The sequence below is a fragment of the Echinococcus granulosus genome (assembly GCF_000524195.1).
Source record: "Echinococcus granulosus chromosome Unknown EG_S00080, whole genome shotgun sequence".
Taxonomy (NCBI): Eukaryota; Metazoa; Platyhelminthes; class Cestoda; order Cyclophyllidea; family Taeniidae; genus Echinococcus; species Echinococcus granulosus.
Genome location: NW_020170460.1, coordinates 131,348 through 147,058, shown reverse-complemented (window position 1 = coordinate 147,058; position 15,711 = coordinate 131,348). Strand labels below are relative to the sequence as shown.

Below are 15,711 nucleotides of genomic sequence, written 5' to 3'. Positions count from 1 at the left end.
TGAGAAGATAATGCGGAAATAGAAATAGCAACTATGATGTTGCTACTGATGGAGGAGGAGGAGTAGGAGGAGGAGGAGGAGGACTTGACGTTGAAAAGTTCCCTGCAACCGTGAAATGCTCCAAATTCTGAATTTCTTCTGACCGAAAATAATGCCAAAATGTCATGACACCAAACAGTAGAAATGGAAAATGTCACTTTATTGCATTGTCCTATTTGAGCCTGAAATGATTTATTCTTCTCGGGTATAGCGGGTCTCAAACCAGTAGATGCGATGGAACAAGCATTTAAATCAAGAATACGAGATGGAGAAATGCCTTAGCAAGATGAATTTCGAAACTAGCGGAAGGATTACAGTGCCCTATTCGCGATTTTCCAGCATGTCAGCTGTCATGCCCATCCACTTATGTGAAGAATGCTAAGACAGGTTCTGGTCAATGTGCTTCTGGTCGAGTTCGAGTTCATGCCTACCATGGTGTTCCAAACTGCTGTGTGTGATGGCAGACCCTACCGATTTCTCAAACAGGATAAGTAGAGATGAGACCTTCAACAAATGGACACCCTTGCCGACCAATGTGAGTAAGCCAGAAGCTCGCAACGCGCTAGCACGCACCTGTTGGCAGAGGACTGGAGACTACCAGGGCTTGCATTGTTCTGGAATGTCTAGCAGTCAGGCGCGATACAGGAAACTCCCAAAAAGTGGGACAAGAACGTTTTCTGGGGTTATAAACATTCCCAACAGAAGAGTGCCCTGATAAACAGTCAACTTTTGGTTGATGAGATATTTTTAGTGAGCACAGAGTGGCAAAAAAGCACGCCTTCAAAACACCTTAATTTAACATGTTTGCGGTGAATCGTCTCAACAACTAATCAGCGAATGGAACCGCAAAAAGATGGCCTCTTATGGCTGACCTCAGAACTCAAATTCAGGGACAGCTCATCACTGCCTTCAACGTCTTCTGAACCCGGAGAAGTGCAGAATTGGTCACCAGTCTAGAAAGAATGTTAAGAGATTAAATCAGCCAGATATCACAGAAGGGAGGTCTAACTCGATATTGACGCCACCAACGGCTGACGTCGGCGTTGTTCTATAGATGAGTGCGAAGCATGAGAAGTCGTTTAGCTGGCGCTGCTGCAAAAACAGCAAGAGAAGGACACCTTCAACCAATGGGTTGAAAGGTCACAAAGCTAGAAAATTTAAAATGACACCTGTGGAAACAAAAAAAGACAAGCCCTTCCAGGTGGAGGGCATGTCAAGATTTTATGACCCCGTCAACTCCAATTTAAACTTTGCTGACTGATTCAAACTAGTAAATGTCATACGGAAATCGCTTCAATTCGGCCATCCTTTACGACGTTGATTTGTTTCACTCCGGAAGGCGATTTCTTGACGCACCTTTCAAGATTTGGCAACTCCATTCGTGCTCCCTGTGCAGTCTTTCCAAAAGAAAAATTGCTATGCCTCAAAAAAGCACTTAACCATGGACAAGAAGTCACCTAAGTGCTGCTTTAGCATCTTCATGAGCTAATGGAGAGCGTTTGATGGAGTCCGAGCGGGAAGCAGTCCTCTTTGGAAAAAAAGCAAAGATGAGGAGGACAGAGGCGACTATGAATGTTGGGTGTCAAATCACCTTACAGATATCTATTTCGGAAAATAGACTTAAAAAAAATACAGCATTACTTCTCAGGTAATTTGTAGAAAAAAAAACGAATTAAATGCTACATAATAATCAGCTTAACAACCGACAGCCACCAGCATCAGCATCGCATCGAGAATTTATGGATACGGACAATACGCTTTATTTTTATATCCAGCATGACACAGGATTATGAAGATCTCCTGATGCCTAACAAACCTCACGTAATTCACAAATGGACATGAAGCGTTGGAATTGAGGCACTATTAATTTAAAGTCAATTGAACGAGGAGGTAAAGGTGAGGGCATCAAAGAAGCCGAGAAAGATGAATTTGCGTAGCTTTAGTTGCGTGATTTATGCAAACGATGGACTGCGCTTCAGGGTGTGCCTACAGCCTCCCAGGCCTTCTGTACACTAGTAAAAGGCCATCATTCGATATTAGTGGGCCTTACTGGGAGGCAAGGGAAAGCTACATGGTTCACCGTAACGCTCTGATGTCAAAGAGGAAGTGGGTTAAAGACTGGCTCACCCACGATGCGCGTTCATGAGTTTCATCGCGTTACCATGAGCGATATGATACAAATGGCGTGACAGCTGGATGTAGAGATATCCACTACCTTGAAGTTAGCTCAGGTCAAACTCATATCATGTGACAGGTTAGCATAGTCTCTCCGGTACTTTGAACTGTCGTCTGTAGAACTGAGTTTCTTGATTTACGCATGTACGAATGACAGGAAATGAAAATGGGAAAGTCGAACAACGTGTGATTAATTAGCTTATCTAGCACACCTACCATGTGAGAACATTTCTTAAACGATTATAACAACTGACACGATGACATTCTTTACTATACAACAGCCTTCATTTTCAAATGCCTTTACTCTGAGGCACGAGGGAAGCTTGTCATACGTGAAACTTCCTGCCTACATATGGGTGTGTGAAACACCAAGTGAGTATTAGGTGTACCGTTCTCTGAATATGGAACGCCCTACTACTACTCAGCAGTGCACTTGCCTTAAGAGTCCAGCAATGATGTAAACGAGAGTTTTTTTGCCGTCTACCACACTGTAATGGTTATGACACCTGTAGATGACTCCAAACTCTTGATGTCACATCTTGTAATACGGCACAAGTGAGTGCAGAATGCACTATTGCATAATGACATTCAAATAGAAATTGCATAATAAATGGGTGCTCAAGTTAAGCCGAGGCTAGTAAATTTTCACCTCCTTACCAGCACATTAGAACTACAGCCCAGTAGGCAGAAAGGCTTTCATTGCCTCACGACCTGCATGTCACCTGTGCCTGATTCAAATCTTCTAGTTTTTATATCTTTTTGGCCCACTTCTTTACCACCTTAATGTGTCGCCATGCCTTAGCGTCTAATAAAACAGATTGACTAATCAATGTAAATCACGGCTAGTCCAAAGAATCTAGTTGCCTCCTTTATATTAAGGCCTCCATTTTCAGTTAGCAGTCCCTGAAAGGGATTGTCCAACTAGTGAAAATAGACCAGCTAGGAGGAGGAGAAGGAGGATGAAACAAATCACAACCATGTTCCAAACCAGATGGACACGTAGCATAACGTTTGAAAACTACAATTCTCGCCTTTTGAAGTGCCTAATTATAGAACTGCAGAAAAGAGAGGAGGTGAATAAACTTTTGCACCAATCACTAAGTCGAATCATGACGCTTTTATAAGGTGGAATAGCCCTCGGCAGCATTTGTGAACCCTCTTCTGTCAGAATGTACTTGACTCTGCACCCAGAAGGTAAACATAGTGTGAAAATGCTCAAGAAGGAGGTGTTTAGTCGGCATACCGTGGGTATTGCGTAACCTGCTACCCAGGCATTATATGAAAGCAAGCATAGACTTGGAAGAACGTTTTCTTTGACCTTTTGTGACTTCTATGGCGAGGGTCACGTGCTTACAATTTTTGCAGAGAATCATAGGGATTATGGAATTATTCAGATCTTTTAAAATGCCACTTAAATTTCATTTTGAGGCAATTAATACGCAAGGTTTACAATTAAAGCGAAAATTTTGCTTAGGAGGTAATTCAATTAGGAGATGGAAAGACAATGAAAAATCAATAACTGGTATCAAGATGAAAGCAATGAAATTGACGTCAGAGACGCAAGGGGAGATATTTGATGGCTAAAACCCCTTTGAAGTACATGAAAGTGCTTTTGACTAAGCGTTTAAACAGTCTAAAATGAAAGTCAAATGTGTTTTGCCAGTAGAGCAGAGCACACTTGCATCGATGACAAGTGGGGGGGTTCGCCGTAGCTTTGATGGGGGTAAGGCAACACTTTTGACTTGCCTCGAGATGATTAAACAAATTTTGCAAAATATAATAGTGGAAAACACTTAAACTGTCTGTGTTTGCTTGGTATCAAGCAGAAGGTTTGGAAGCGGCCCTGACACTGGTGTGGAAGTTACTGTGCGCTCCAGATATTTAGACTACAAAGTTGCAGGGTAGTACTCTTGAAAAACTCCATCCAGGTAAAGAAATCAACAGCCAAAGGGACTGCAGGAAAGCCGAATGTAAGTGCCGGGATCAACTTCTGCCCCAATTCAAAGCTGCTCCAAGTTCAGCAAAGCAGTTTTGGCAGGTGGATAACTAAGCACAAAGCATGGAACCATTAGACGTCACGGATGACGATTACTTAAGGAAAGAATGATACAACTCGCCAATACTTTAATGAACACTGTGGCAAAAAACGAGAAGTTCTGCAAGTCCCTCGAAGTGTGGGATCTGCGTGCCGTTTAGGAGTTATTTAGTGGGACTCAGTGTTCTTCCCTACGTTTAAGACCCTTTACTATATTTTAGATTTAATAAGATCAAAGAGCAAGTTTTTTGAGGTCGGAAGAAAGCCACGCGTGAGCACTGAACCAGCTTCTATCCTGGCACATGCTAATCTCGTGCTCAATAGTTTATCTCCAAGTTCAAGGGTGAGGTAACCTTAAAAAGTGGAGATCACAACCCGATGAACGATTTGAACTGCCGAACCACCTATCTGTGGTGCGATTGAGGAAGCCTGATGAAAGATGTAATCACAAACTCGAGTAAAACCAGAAACCTTATGTGATTTTTTGAGGGAGATTAGACACATGTTTGAGTGGATGAAAGAAACTACCATAATCACCGTCACCGTTGTCATTAAACGCACCGGGAAAAACTCTGCGACAATGCTGTTCAGAAGGGTTCCAATTTCGTAGTACACACCCGTGTTCACACCTTCAAAAGGAAGAAGGAGAGCAGTGAGTTGAGAGACTTTTTAGTTGTCTCGCTCATTGAGTTCGTGAATGAGCGAGTGGATCGGCAAGGGAATTTGTGGGCTCCTTAACTAAGAGGGGAAGGGGGAATGAAATAGATGAACGATGAAATGAGAGTTGAGTGACTGAGAAGGCTGTTAGTTGACTGATTGACAGACCATCTGAATGAGTGATTGAGTGAATGCTTTGGCAAGAGATGGCATATCCGCTCATCTGCAACTCACCATAGCAGATGTTGAGGTAGATGAAGCTGACACATTTGAAGGAATGCGCTACTTGGTGGAAGTAGCTCTGATTAACCAGTACCGACTCCTCCGCAGTCAAAACGGAGCTCTCATGGTCTGTAATAAGCAGATAAGTCATTAAACATAGCCCATTTGGAAGTTTCTCTTCTTGTTTTAAAGGCAAGTGTATCCAAATAAAGCCTCCACTTCCATTCACCACGGATCGTTCAGCACAGAAGTACGGCAGTCGTCTTCATCCGATTGTTGCCTACCAGATGACTTGGAGTAACCACTTCAGGTGCCTCCATCTTTACAATCCAGAGCAATTCAATGAGATCCCAAAAGGGTGTTATGGTGGTACTTGGCCAGAATAAGCTTGTTTCTGCTTTTGCGTAGATAACTGGTATTGGGGGTAAATTGCCAGGTTGCCTACCGTCAGTAGGCAGGGCAAGCCCACAATTTCCCACCTGGTAACGAACACTGGCGGAAAATGTTACAATAAAGTTGACGGTCAGATAAAACGTCATTTGCGGGACCGATATACTTGATACAGTATTCGTGAGCAACTCCATGCAATGAACATGACTTGAAAAGCATTTGCTGACTATTGTCCGCCAGTTGTGCCCATTGTGTCTTGAAAGGACGAGTTGGCATGATTAGTAAGGATAAATGGGCTAAAGTCACCTTGTCATCGGTTGATCTTGATCCAGTTAACTGTGCTCAATGTCTGGGAAAAGTGCGAGGAGCGTGGTACTTCAGTACACCATACATTGGTTGCATTTCTATCCCATGGTTAATTGAAAAGAACTTCGTCTTCCAAATGACAGCTTCCACTACCACTGCAATGTGTGTGCGACAATTTTTGTTGCAATTTCGTACAAAAAGTGAGTGAAAATTTCGAGGAATAAGATGAGAAAATCCATCAACTTGGCAGTTTTACTTCAAACATAAAACCAAACGGAAGTAGAGGCAAAAATTGACCAATGTCAAAGTAAATCCGAGTCACACTCTTTCTCCGAACTCCAAGATCGCTTCAGGCCTATTCGTCCAACGGGTCACCATCCATGGCAAGACTTGACAAGCTGAACTAATGAATGAGTTAAAGGCGCGTAGAGCGGCTATTGCAAACTACCAACTGATGAGGCAAGAAGGGAGACTAGGGCAAGTTAAATCCTTGAATAAAAGCGAGAATACTAAAAGGGATGACTGACCAAAGGCAGGGGCAAAGTCAGCTTCGTCCGGTTTGTCACCTGCCAATTGAGCACGGCGTTGCAAAATCCGTTTGTACTGCGCTCGACTGGGTGCAATCTCCGGCTCCTCCTTGAAAACTGCATGCAAGGGAAAAGTGACAGTGAGGTTAGCCTGTATAAAGTGGAAGGTTTCTCCGGGACCTAGGCCCAATTGATATCATCACCTTGAGTGTGTGGCTATCAGTTCTCACTCAATTGGCACTTTAGACCCGATTGGTATAAAATCCTGAGCCGATTACAAAGCCCTTATTATTATTTTATGGAAGCGATTTCATTTACTCGTGGAACCAAGAGACGAAGTAGCGTAAAAAGTGGTGTGACAGATCTGCCATCAAGGAGTTTGGCGGGGCAAGAGGATGATCTGCTGATAGACGCACAGTACGTACACACCCACACATACATGCAGTGTGATGGCTACTTCCAACAGTGCGAACTGCATGGACAATAATGCGAACCATTTTGGCTATTAATTATGAAGCATGTGGTCTTTGATGTCTCTCCTGTGGCACATCACACCATGGCTGTTCGTCATTTTCCTCCTGGAGTCAGGGAAGAGGCACTTCACTGCTGCCACAAATCACACGGTTTCCAAGTGTATTTTTCATTTCCTTCCGGTAATTTCTCCTCTTTTTTGTGAGGTTGTCTTATTGTCGTAAGTTCAAAGGTGTCACGTTTTGCGTACTGATCGAGTTCCATTGAATTGTCAATTTTGATGCAGAAATGGAACGCTGGAGAGAGGTAGGCAAAAAAGTGAGGCATTTGGCACGACGACAGTGCGAACACCTGCAGTAATCATGCACACACCTACGCACAGTGGGAAATTCTATTTTAGCCGGAGATTTTAATAGCGTAAATGGGCCACATGGCATATGGTGACTTCATTCTCCTTTCTTTTCTTCTTGCAGGTATGAATTAGTGACACGTTTTGATTACTTAAAAGGCACCGCTGGTCCAATCAAATGGGAGGAGTGGATGGAGGGATAGGCGGACAGTTCCGGGATGGAATGGTGCATGGCAGGATGGGTGGATCTATCCGGGTTAGACGAAGTGAGGAGAGCGTTAGACAAGAAGTTGATCACCACATAGGTTTTGGTCTTTTCTGTCATGCCTTGCCATTATTTACTGGCACTCACATTTAAAGGAATGCTTGTCAACTCATGCCCTAGTTTATCTGTGTACCTTCTGTCATCATGCCAGCATGCAACCTTTTAACTGGCGCAAATATTAACAAAAAGTGTTCCTCTATCGACAAATGGAGTTAAAATGAATGATTTTAGGAGGAACTTTCACAAAATACGGTCTTGAAATCATATGGCTACCAAATTTGAATGCGATTGACTGAAAGAGGGGAGAGAGGGGGGTTATAGAGGGGAATGTAGACGTGACCCTTTGGCTTCACCTTTCTTGAAATGTGAAACAAACCTCGATTCTCCACCAGCTCAAGTTGAAGGCCCTTTTTGGTCCAAATGGAAGGCCAAATGGACAAAAACACATTCGGTACCTTCCATTTCAGAACACCTCACCAAGTCATCCCAACCAGGTGGTTTAAAAATTACAAAAATTTTGGTGTGGGTGAAAAGAAAACTGCAACTTATGCATTCCCATATCCATTAAAAAGCATATTTTCCAAAAAAGAAAATAGGTTAGAAGGTGGTCACGTAGGAACGCCTCCTGTGGCCATGCCTGTTTGTCGACCTAATTACCCCTCCCCGGAGGAATAAGGGAGGTGGGCGGGGAAAAAGACAATTTTAAGATTTAAATTTAATTTGCAAAACACTATTTAAAATAGTGTAGCAAAATAATTTAGATAGATATTCTTCCGTAGAGACATTGAGAACGGATTAAAAATTTAGTGCAACTGGGAGGACTAGAGAAGGAAATGAAGAACGGTAGATGCATTGCCTAGGAAAATTAGGGGATTTCCTTTTTACCCGAATAAATGTAAATTATAAAATTCTAGCATGAAGGTTTTGATGCTCGCACTTTGGTAGGAAATAACATTCCAGACATGTTTCACGGCAGATGTAGCCACTTCAGACAGCTTAAGGTCATGCGACAGAAGTCTCAGCATTGAGGGAGCAGACTTGGCTACTAGTGCACCATAACTGTCTCATTGGAAAGCGATGTCTACAGTACTTACGTGGAGTGGCATAAATCAAGGTTGGACGCTGCAACGATCACGTTGGGCTTGCCAAATGACCGGCTGGTGGCTCGAAAAATGAAATCAGAACATCACTGCATGCTTGAGTCTTATTCCCCCGCTTGTTTAGAAGATGCAAGCCCTACGCTACTTAACGCTGCCAAAATGCTGGTTGATTGCACAACTGTCACGCACAGTCATCCGTGAGAGGCATCAAGGTTGTCTTAAAGACTAGGTATTACTCCACATCAGAATATTTCCACAACAGGTGATAACGAAAACAACAAAGAACGTAACCTTGACTTGCTAAATAGGGTGGTCTTACCTCGAAAGGAAAATGCCACCTGTAGTTAGCCGCCATGGGGTAGAATAAGGTTCCTTAAATTTTAGACCCCCTTCCACGTCTTGGTGACAACATATGTAAGACGTGCTCATTAAATACCACCGCCAAACTGTCTTCTCCATCCCCTGATAGAGCACCTTCAGCCAACTAATTCATTTTCCTTACCATAAAGACAGAGGTCAAGGGTTAAGCTTCCCTTTAAGCCTCCCCATCATGACACATGAAGGTGCTTCAACAAATCCGTCTGAAAAGGCAAGTTTTTCTACCAGTGGTCCAGAAAAAGAGGCACTTCAGATAAAGGCAACTTCAAAGTAATTTTTTGCAGCTAGCTGAAGCGTGAATCTCCAAGCGTTTCTTTTGCATGCCATAAAGGTCAAGATGTGCACATGATTAGCCCTTTGAAGGATTTAGATGTTTGTGGCAAGCTCTCGTTCAAACATTCCGAATAGTGAGCCGTTACCATCAGTTCAGCTTGCTGAATGATTATGGGAGAGTTCCTGGCGCAGTCACACATTCAATATGTTTAAAGGTTTGAAAGGGTCATTTGAACTGGAGTTTGGAAGCTTATAAAATACACTAGACCTGAGTCCATGACAAAAGAAGCCTTCAGCGAACGGAATGCTTGATTCTACCGAGAAGATCCGATCAGATCTACGGTTAGGCAATGAGGGGGATCACGATGAATTTAAAAAATATGGAATAGAGGTGTCAATTTTTATCAACATTTATCAGCACATCCATCTTGTTGGATAGGTGGTTCCTTCAAAAAGAGTGACTCTCAAGACTAGGAGAACTGCCTAGATCAATTTTGAGATAAAGCTGCCTGATATCGCCCTGGTCTCTGAACGAAGACATTTCCTAGAACTTTTTATACAACAAAGGAAGGTAAATTATCGGTAGATCCAGATGTGAATGAATGGTTGACTTACAAATGGCCACAAGTAGGAGGTCAAAAGACATGATTGCGGCTCCGCCATAGAACATAATGCGAAAACCCTTTCGGAAGTCCTCAAAATCCGCCACCCCGGTAGAGCTTGTGACAGCAGGTACCATCAAGGGAGGCAGACCGAAGCCCAATGCGCAGCCAACCTGAAAGAAGCGAAACAATGGCATCGTTGAATAAGTGGCGCGTGGTGATCTTCCAGGCTGAAATGTGGTTGTCTGTTAATTCAAAGTGACATTTTCGATTTTGCTTAAGGCGAAAATCACTATGATGATTGAAAATGGAATATAGTGTGGTGATGAGGTAGATGTAGATTCACCAAATTTGGCTGGTATCTTGATTAGTAGCGTGGGAAATGGTATGTGACACATACACTGACTTTTGGCGTTGAGACAACAGCCAGTGAGTGCTGTGTGCAGGATCGTCACAGTCATGTCACCCTTAATGGGGTGACTTAAGCAGCTTTTAGCAAAGGGCTCGCCTTTCACAGAATCAAGCGGAGGTATTAGTGAAGGAATGTTTGTTAACATCATACCTCACCGCTACTCCACCCTGCTATCATCAAAGTAAGCACACCGACTGTGATTTCATACCGTGAGTGCGACAAAAGAAAAGAAAAACGGAACTTCCTCAGCCCGCGTGAAGGAGATGGGGAATGAAGTGGCACTCCGAAGTGACCTCTAATGCCAATCAACTGGTGAGCAGTGCTGTCTCCTGTGACATCAATGTGACGAGTAGTCAAACGATGGAAATATATAGTACTTCGGGACTTAAATAAGTAAAGATTTTACATCGATGCACACATTGAATTTGATGACTTTCTACTGTGGACTCATGGGGCAGTGCCCATTGACATGATGTGAATTATGTGGACCAAAGTAGGTAGAGAGAAGCTGGATTCCGGTGGACCTTATCCACTCTGTCTCAGCCGATTACTAGTTGTTCATGTGCTCGTAGACAAGCTTATCACCCAACTTCCAGACAAAACGAAAAGACCAACTCTTGATGCAGTAAAGAATATGCCCAAGCCAAAGGGGAACTTTTTTATTTCTTTGGAAGCAGAAGCAACGAAACTACTTGCAGTAAGCACCGACATACATGTCACCTATCAGTTCACGCACCCTCAATCCAGGTAACTAGCACTGGATCGCGATGAAATGAAGTTCCATTCTATTCAGCTATTGAGAAACCCCCCTAAATCTCGGTTTGGATTGAACACTACTTGTATGTTGGTTGTTAGTAAAGATCTTGAGGTGGTGGTAATTTTGAAAAACGATGGATCGGAACCATTAAATGCCAAACGATCATATTCCTACAGATTTGAGCATAAAAAAGAAACAAAGCCTCATGAAATATCTACCAGTTCCAGAAACAGGTAACTCCGTATTTTCCTGTTACCTGCTTCACGATAAATGGGTCACAATAGTGTGCCACTCTAGTCACCAAGGCAACCAAGGACTCTCACTAAACCAATGCTCCCGTGACCTCCAAGGAAGTAAAGAGCGCTATAGGAAGGAAAATTCTGGGACAGAATTCTTTAGTATAATGGAGAGGGCTTCAATTTTTAAAACCTCTGCTAGAGCCAATTGGAAGAATCTCTCAAAAAGACCATTCATATGTGTCTAGCTAGTTGTCAAGATCGAAGAATATCCCTAATCGTGACGCTGATTCTGTAAGCCTTGAAAATGGCTTGTCATCAAAGACGTCGAAAATTTGGGATGAATTATGGAAAGAAGACTTCTTAGCAGATGGTTACTATTCTTAAAATCCAGAAAGTATTTTAATGGAAGAAATCTAGATGATATAAAGGTGATTGTTAAACTCCTCAATAACCATACAGTTCCCAACTCCTCCAATAGCTCCTCTAAGAGCAGAATGTCAGGTAGACTTGGAAAGAATATTTAATGAACAATAGATTGAGTGCCTAGCTGACCGCCACAGACTCTTGGTAGTTATAAGTTGAGTCTGAAAACAGCATGGTACACTCAGAGAGCGAGTCCTCTTCTAATTTTTAAACACCAATACCTCTGAGTAGTGCCATATTACCCAAACAAGAAAAGCAATTCAAACAAAGGTAGCAGGCTGTCCAAATAGGCATCGAAGTCACCGGAAGCTCCATTTAAAACACCCCAAACCAAGTTGACAGCAAAATGATAGGGTGTCTAGTCATCCTTTAAAATCACTAACGCCACCAGCTAAAGCAGGATTTTATCAAAAGGAACGACAAAATACCTTGCTATCTAGCAAAGACACCAGTGGATCTAATGAGAGTATTGCTTTAATGAAAATCAAGGGAAGATTCAAAAGGGGGACGTAAAATTCACAGGGAGACAACAAGATAATTGACAAGTCCCATCAAAGTTTTTAGTGATTAAATCAAAAGTCAAAAGACAACAAAGTTAACAGGATGTTTCACTAGCCTGGTTACCAAAAACGCCGATAGCAGTGGCCATTGCGAGTTCTGACTTGCTGAACCACGTGGCGGCGAGTTGAGCGGGCACTCCAAGGAGGAACACCTGGCCCAGTGCGCACACCAGCTGAGCCACCATGAGGAGGGGGAAGGAGGCGTTGGAGGCGGGAGAGGAAGTGGGTTGTGATAGCTCCATGGAAAGACATTTAATCCATGCACCCAGCATGTTCAGCGTCGCCCCGATTAGGATACTCACACGTAGACCGTAGTGGTTGAGCAACCAGGTAGCTGGGAAGATCATGGGAATATAGACCAGCATGTAGAGCATCGAGAGCCAGGCAATCGCCACGTCCTTGCCCTGTTGGTCACCTAGAGGATATCAAGTCTACTGGTTTATAAAAAAGGCAAATATAATCACACAGTCGAGTTAGGTGGCATACTTATAAATCAGAGAGTGGTCATATTTAACTACATGTTTTGGGATCATAATAAAGACAATCAGTTTAGCACACTTTATTTTCTGAACAAAATACTACACTTTGGAACTAAAACAATCCATTAATAAGCTACCAGAAAAGAAAACAAAACACCAATTCAAATGCTAACTAACGAAACGCAGATTTGGAAAGCTAAGATAGCTTGCAGTTCCTAATAATCAAATACTAATACACGGATGCACCATTAAATAGAACAATGAAATTTAAGAATTCATAATGCATTGTCATGGTTGAAGTATATGGGTATGTCCACTAAATATAATAACGGCAAATTGGTAGTTCCAGTGGATAATTAAAACACATTTATTATAAAAGTTCCAAAGCTCACTTACTCGGTAATGAGCTATTCCAGAAATAAACGGCACTTGGGAGCACAATATTAATGTGTAACCACTGAAATGCATTCAACATCGAAACAGAAGAAAATAAAAACAACATCAGCCATCTTTTCCTAAAGAGAACTGGTTCGAAGCTATCAGCATCGGCTTGGCGCTTTTGGTTCTCGACTGAAGAGTCAGAGTCCATTTCTGATCATAAGGCAAATAACTCAAGCGCACACAATTTGAGTAAGGACTCCTGAAGTCCACAGCTACGAAACCCCGCGCACACAGCTCTAAATGGTTAAGGTTCCATTAATTGGAAAATTCAAACAAGGATCTCACCTTGAAACTTCTCTATAGCAAAAGCCCGTAGGCATAATAAAGTTGAGGATTATCGAGAAAATATAGAAACGCTTAACCCTTGGGTATAAAAGCATAAGGGGTTATGTATGGGACACCTAAAATATGGCACGTGAACATAACTTAATGGTAGAATAATGCTCAGAAGATAAATGCCAAAATGTTTTCTTATTATTGGATTAACAATTAAAATTTATTAATCAGTGACTAATCATTTTTTGGCCTTTTGGAATTTGCCACAATTTACATCTCCATGCACCATTTCCTGCATTAGACGCAAACAATGCTGTAATACTTATGCTGTTTTAATGTGCCTTTCAGGGAGGAGGCAAGCGGGAAATTCGAATCTCGTGACCGGATCGTCCTCTTCCTTACCTAGTGACTGCAGCTCCCCTCCTTCTTGAACATAGTATTTTCCCTCTCCATCTTGTCATCTTTGATAAATATGTCCAAAACGAATCAACCGGGCCTGTCTAAGAACTCTAGGAATAGGGAAGCGGAGACTGATGAGTCACGCTTCACAATGCAGTTAAAAATACCTAGCCATGTAAAAATCAAATAATTACGCCAGAACTCCAAATGATGTTCCTAATATTTTTGGCAAATTTTACACTGTCTACGCTCATGGCGCTTCGCCCCTTCCCTGCAGTCCTCGTAAGCCGTATTAGTGATGTTAAAGATTTTTTATTAACATTTGGCGACTAGAAGGTCGTAAACATGGCCTGATGGCCATGCAGTCGGAAGGCCGTATGATCTGCAGAGCCTTAAGAGGCTTTGTGCTTAAGCGCACATTGCAGCACAGCGCTACGAAATTACCACTTCTTTTTGACGCAGACACTTCCTTTTCGCCACCGTATTTAAAATAATCGAAGAAAAATGTTTGATGGCCGATATTTCTCAGTATTTATTGACATTAATAAGTCTCATGAGAAAATGAAAAATAAAATCAGTAGTTACTGCTTAGAGGAGCTCTTGAATTTCTTCCATGGGATATAGAGTTTCGCATGGCCTTTGTCAACTAAGTAAAATAAAACCAATTAAGTGATTGTGCACATAAAACAATTTCGTTTCTCCATAGATATCTTTAAAATGCTCAGCCCACTCACATCTTCTAGTAGAACATTTGCAAAAAATTCCTCGGGGCCACTAGCAACACTTGCCACAAAAGATTCCAAATCCTCCTCCACCTCTACGTTGGTATATTCATCGGGAATCTAAAATAAAGTGGGATAACTCTTTATTTTGAAGAAGAGCATACCTGTATTTTGTGTCCCACCAACTGTTCCACCTGTTTTTGCGTTATCTCCAACACCCGGGTAGCGGTATTCACCTGCCTTGAATTGTGTACCGACAGTTTATATTCTAGCAAAATGAGAAATAATGAGTTCATTGGAGAATAAGTTTCTAATTGAAAATCTGATTTGATGTGTGAGTGAATCTGCTAGATTGGCTTCCATTCATCCCTCCTTAAAATTGGGAATTGGCGACTTACTTTCCTCAGTAATGCAGAGCATCTGAAGTAACTTCCGCAGTGCTTCCCTTGTCTGCTGTAGGAATTGCGATGTGATGCGATCAACTTTTAAACGAGAAGCATAACATAAATAATTAGTAAAAAATGCACTTTAGAATTCGAAGGTGTCTAGGAATGTCGATTAGTGGAGACTTAATCCAGTTTTCTAGCACATTAACATACTTTAGGAAAAAATAGCGATAATAAACAATTTTGTTATGAGATCTATAAAACATGTAAAAACATAGTAGTCCAAATGAAATGGACTGCTCACCTTCCTTTTCAGAGTCCTCCTGACCATTCTTCATTGCAGTGCCTCTAACTTTGTTAAGAGCATTGACAGCAGTGCTGCGGACCTCCTGATACCGTTTTGTAAATGTCCTGATCTGCTCATTTTCAATTCTTAGCATCACCTCTAATGTGATGACGACTCCTGGAGGGGAGAGCGGGAAGAAGGATGTGGAGAGTGTATAGAAAAGTGAATTGTTGCCATGATCCTGGTAGATTAATGTTAGATCTCTCCCACTCACCATTAACATACGTTTCTCTGTCCGGTTTGAGGTAGTTGGATAGGGCTTTGTGCAACTGTTCTTCGGTTAGGCCATTTAGGACTACATAAATCAAACGATGGATGCTTAGTAGAATGTACAATTAATGCAGGCATCACTTACTTATTCGTCAGTAAGTAGTATTTGCCTCGACTAGTAATTTCGAAAGTCTTTGATCACAAACGTCGCTTTTAATGATTTAATTGGTGTTTCGGTAATTTATTTTTATGAGATTTAGGATTTCTTGACA

General features: G+C 42.0%; 1 protein-coding gene across 1 annotated transcript in view; it reads right to left on the bottom strand. All coding sequences in view use genetic code 11, as the record gives it.

Moving 5' to 3' along the window:
* The window catches only part of EGR_07535 (Feline leukemia virus subgroup C receptor-related protein), a gene marked incomplete at both ends in the record, with an annotated part of 30,235 nt that overhangs the window by 8,732 nt on the left and 5,792 nt on the right, over positions 1–15,711 (bottom strand). Inside the window, 13 exons of the mRNA XM_024496784.1 lie at positions 912–992; positions 1,323–1,436; positions 4,811–4,878; positions 5,141–5,257; positions 6,352–6,468; positions 9,803–9,962; positions 12,252–12,595; positions 14,361–14,421; positions 14,510–14,617; positions 14,662–14,765; positions 14,896–14,979; positions 15,188–15,346; positions 15,444–15,524. Coding sequence (XP_024348789.1) covers positions 912–992; positions 1,323–1,436; positions 4,811–4,878; positions 5,141–5,257; positions 6,352–6,468; positions 9,803–9,962; positions 12,252–12,595; positions 14,361–14,421; positions 14,510–14,617; positions 14,662–14,765; positions 14,896–14,979; positions 15,188–15,346; positions 15,444–15,524 — 1,598 coding nt within the window. The remainder of the gene's footprint in view (positions 1–911; positions 993–1,322; positions 1,437–4,810; positions 4,879–5,140; positions 5,258–6,351; positions 6,469–9,802; positions 9,963–12,251; positions 12,596–14,360; positions 14,422–14,509; positions 14,618–14,661; positions 14,766–14,895; positions 14,980–15,187; positions 15,347–15,443; positions 15,525–15,711) is intronic.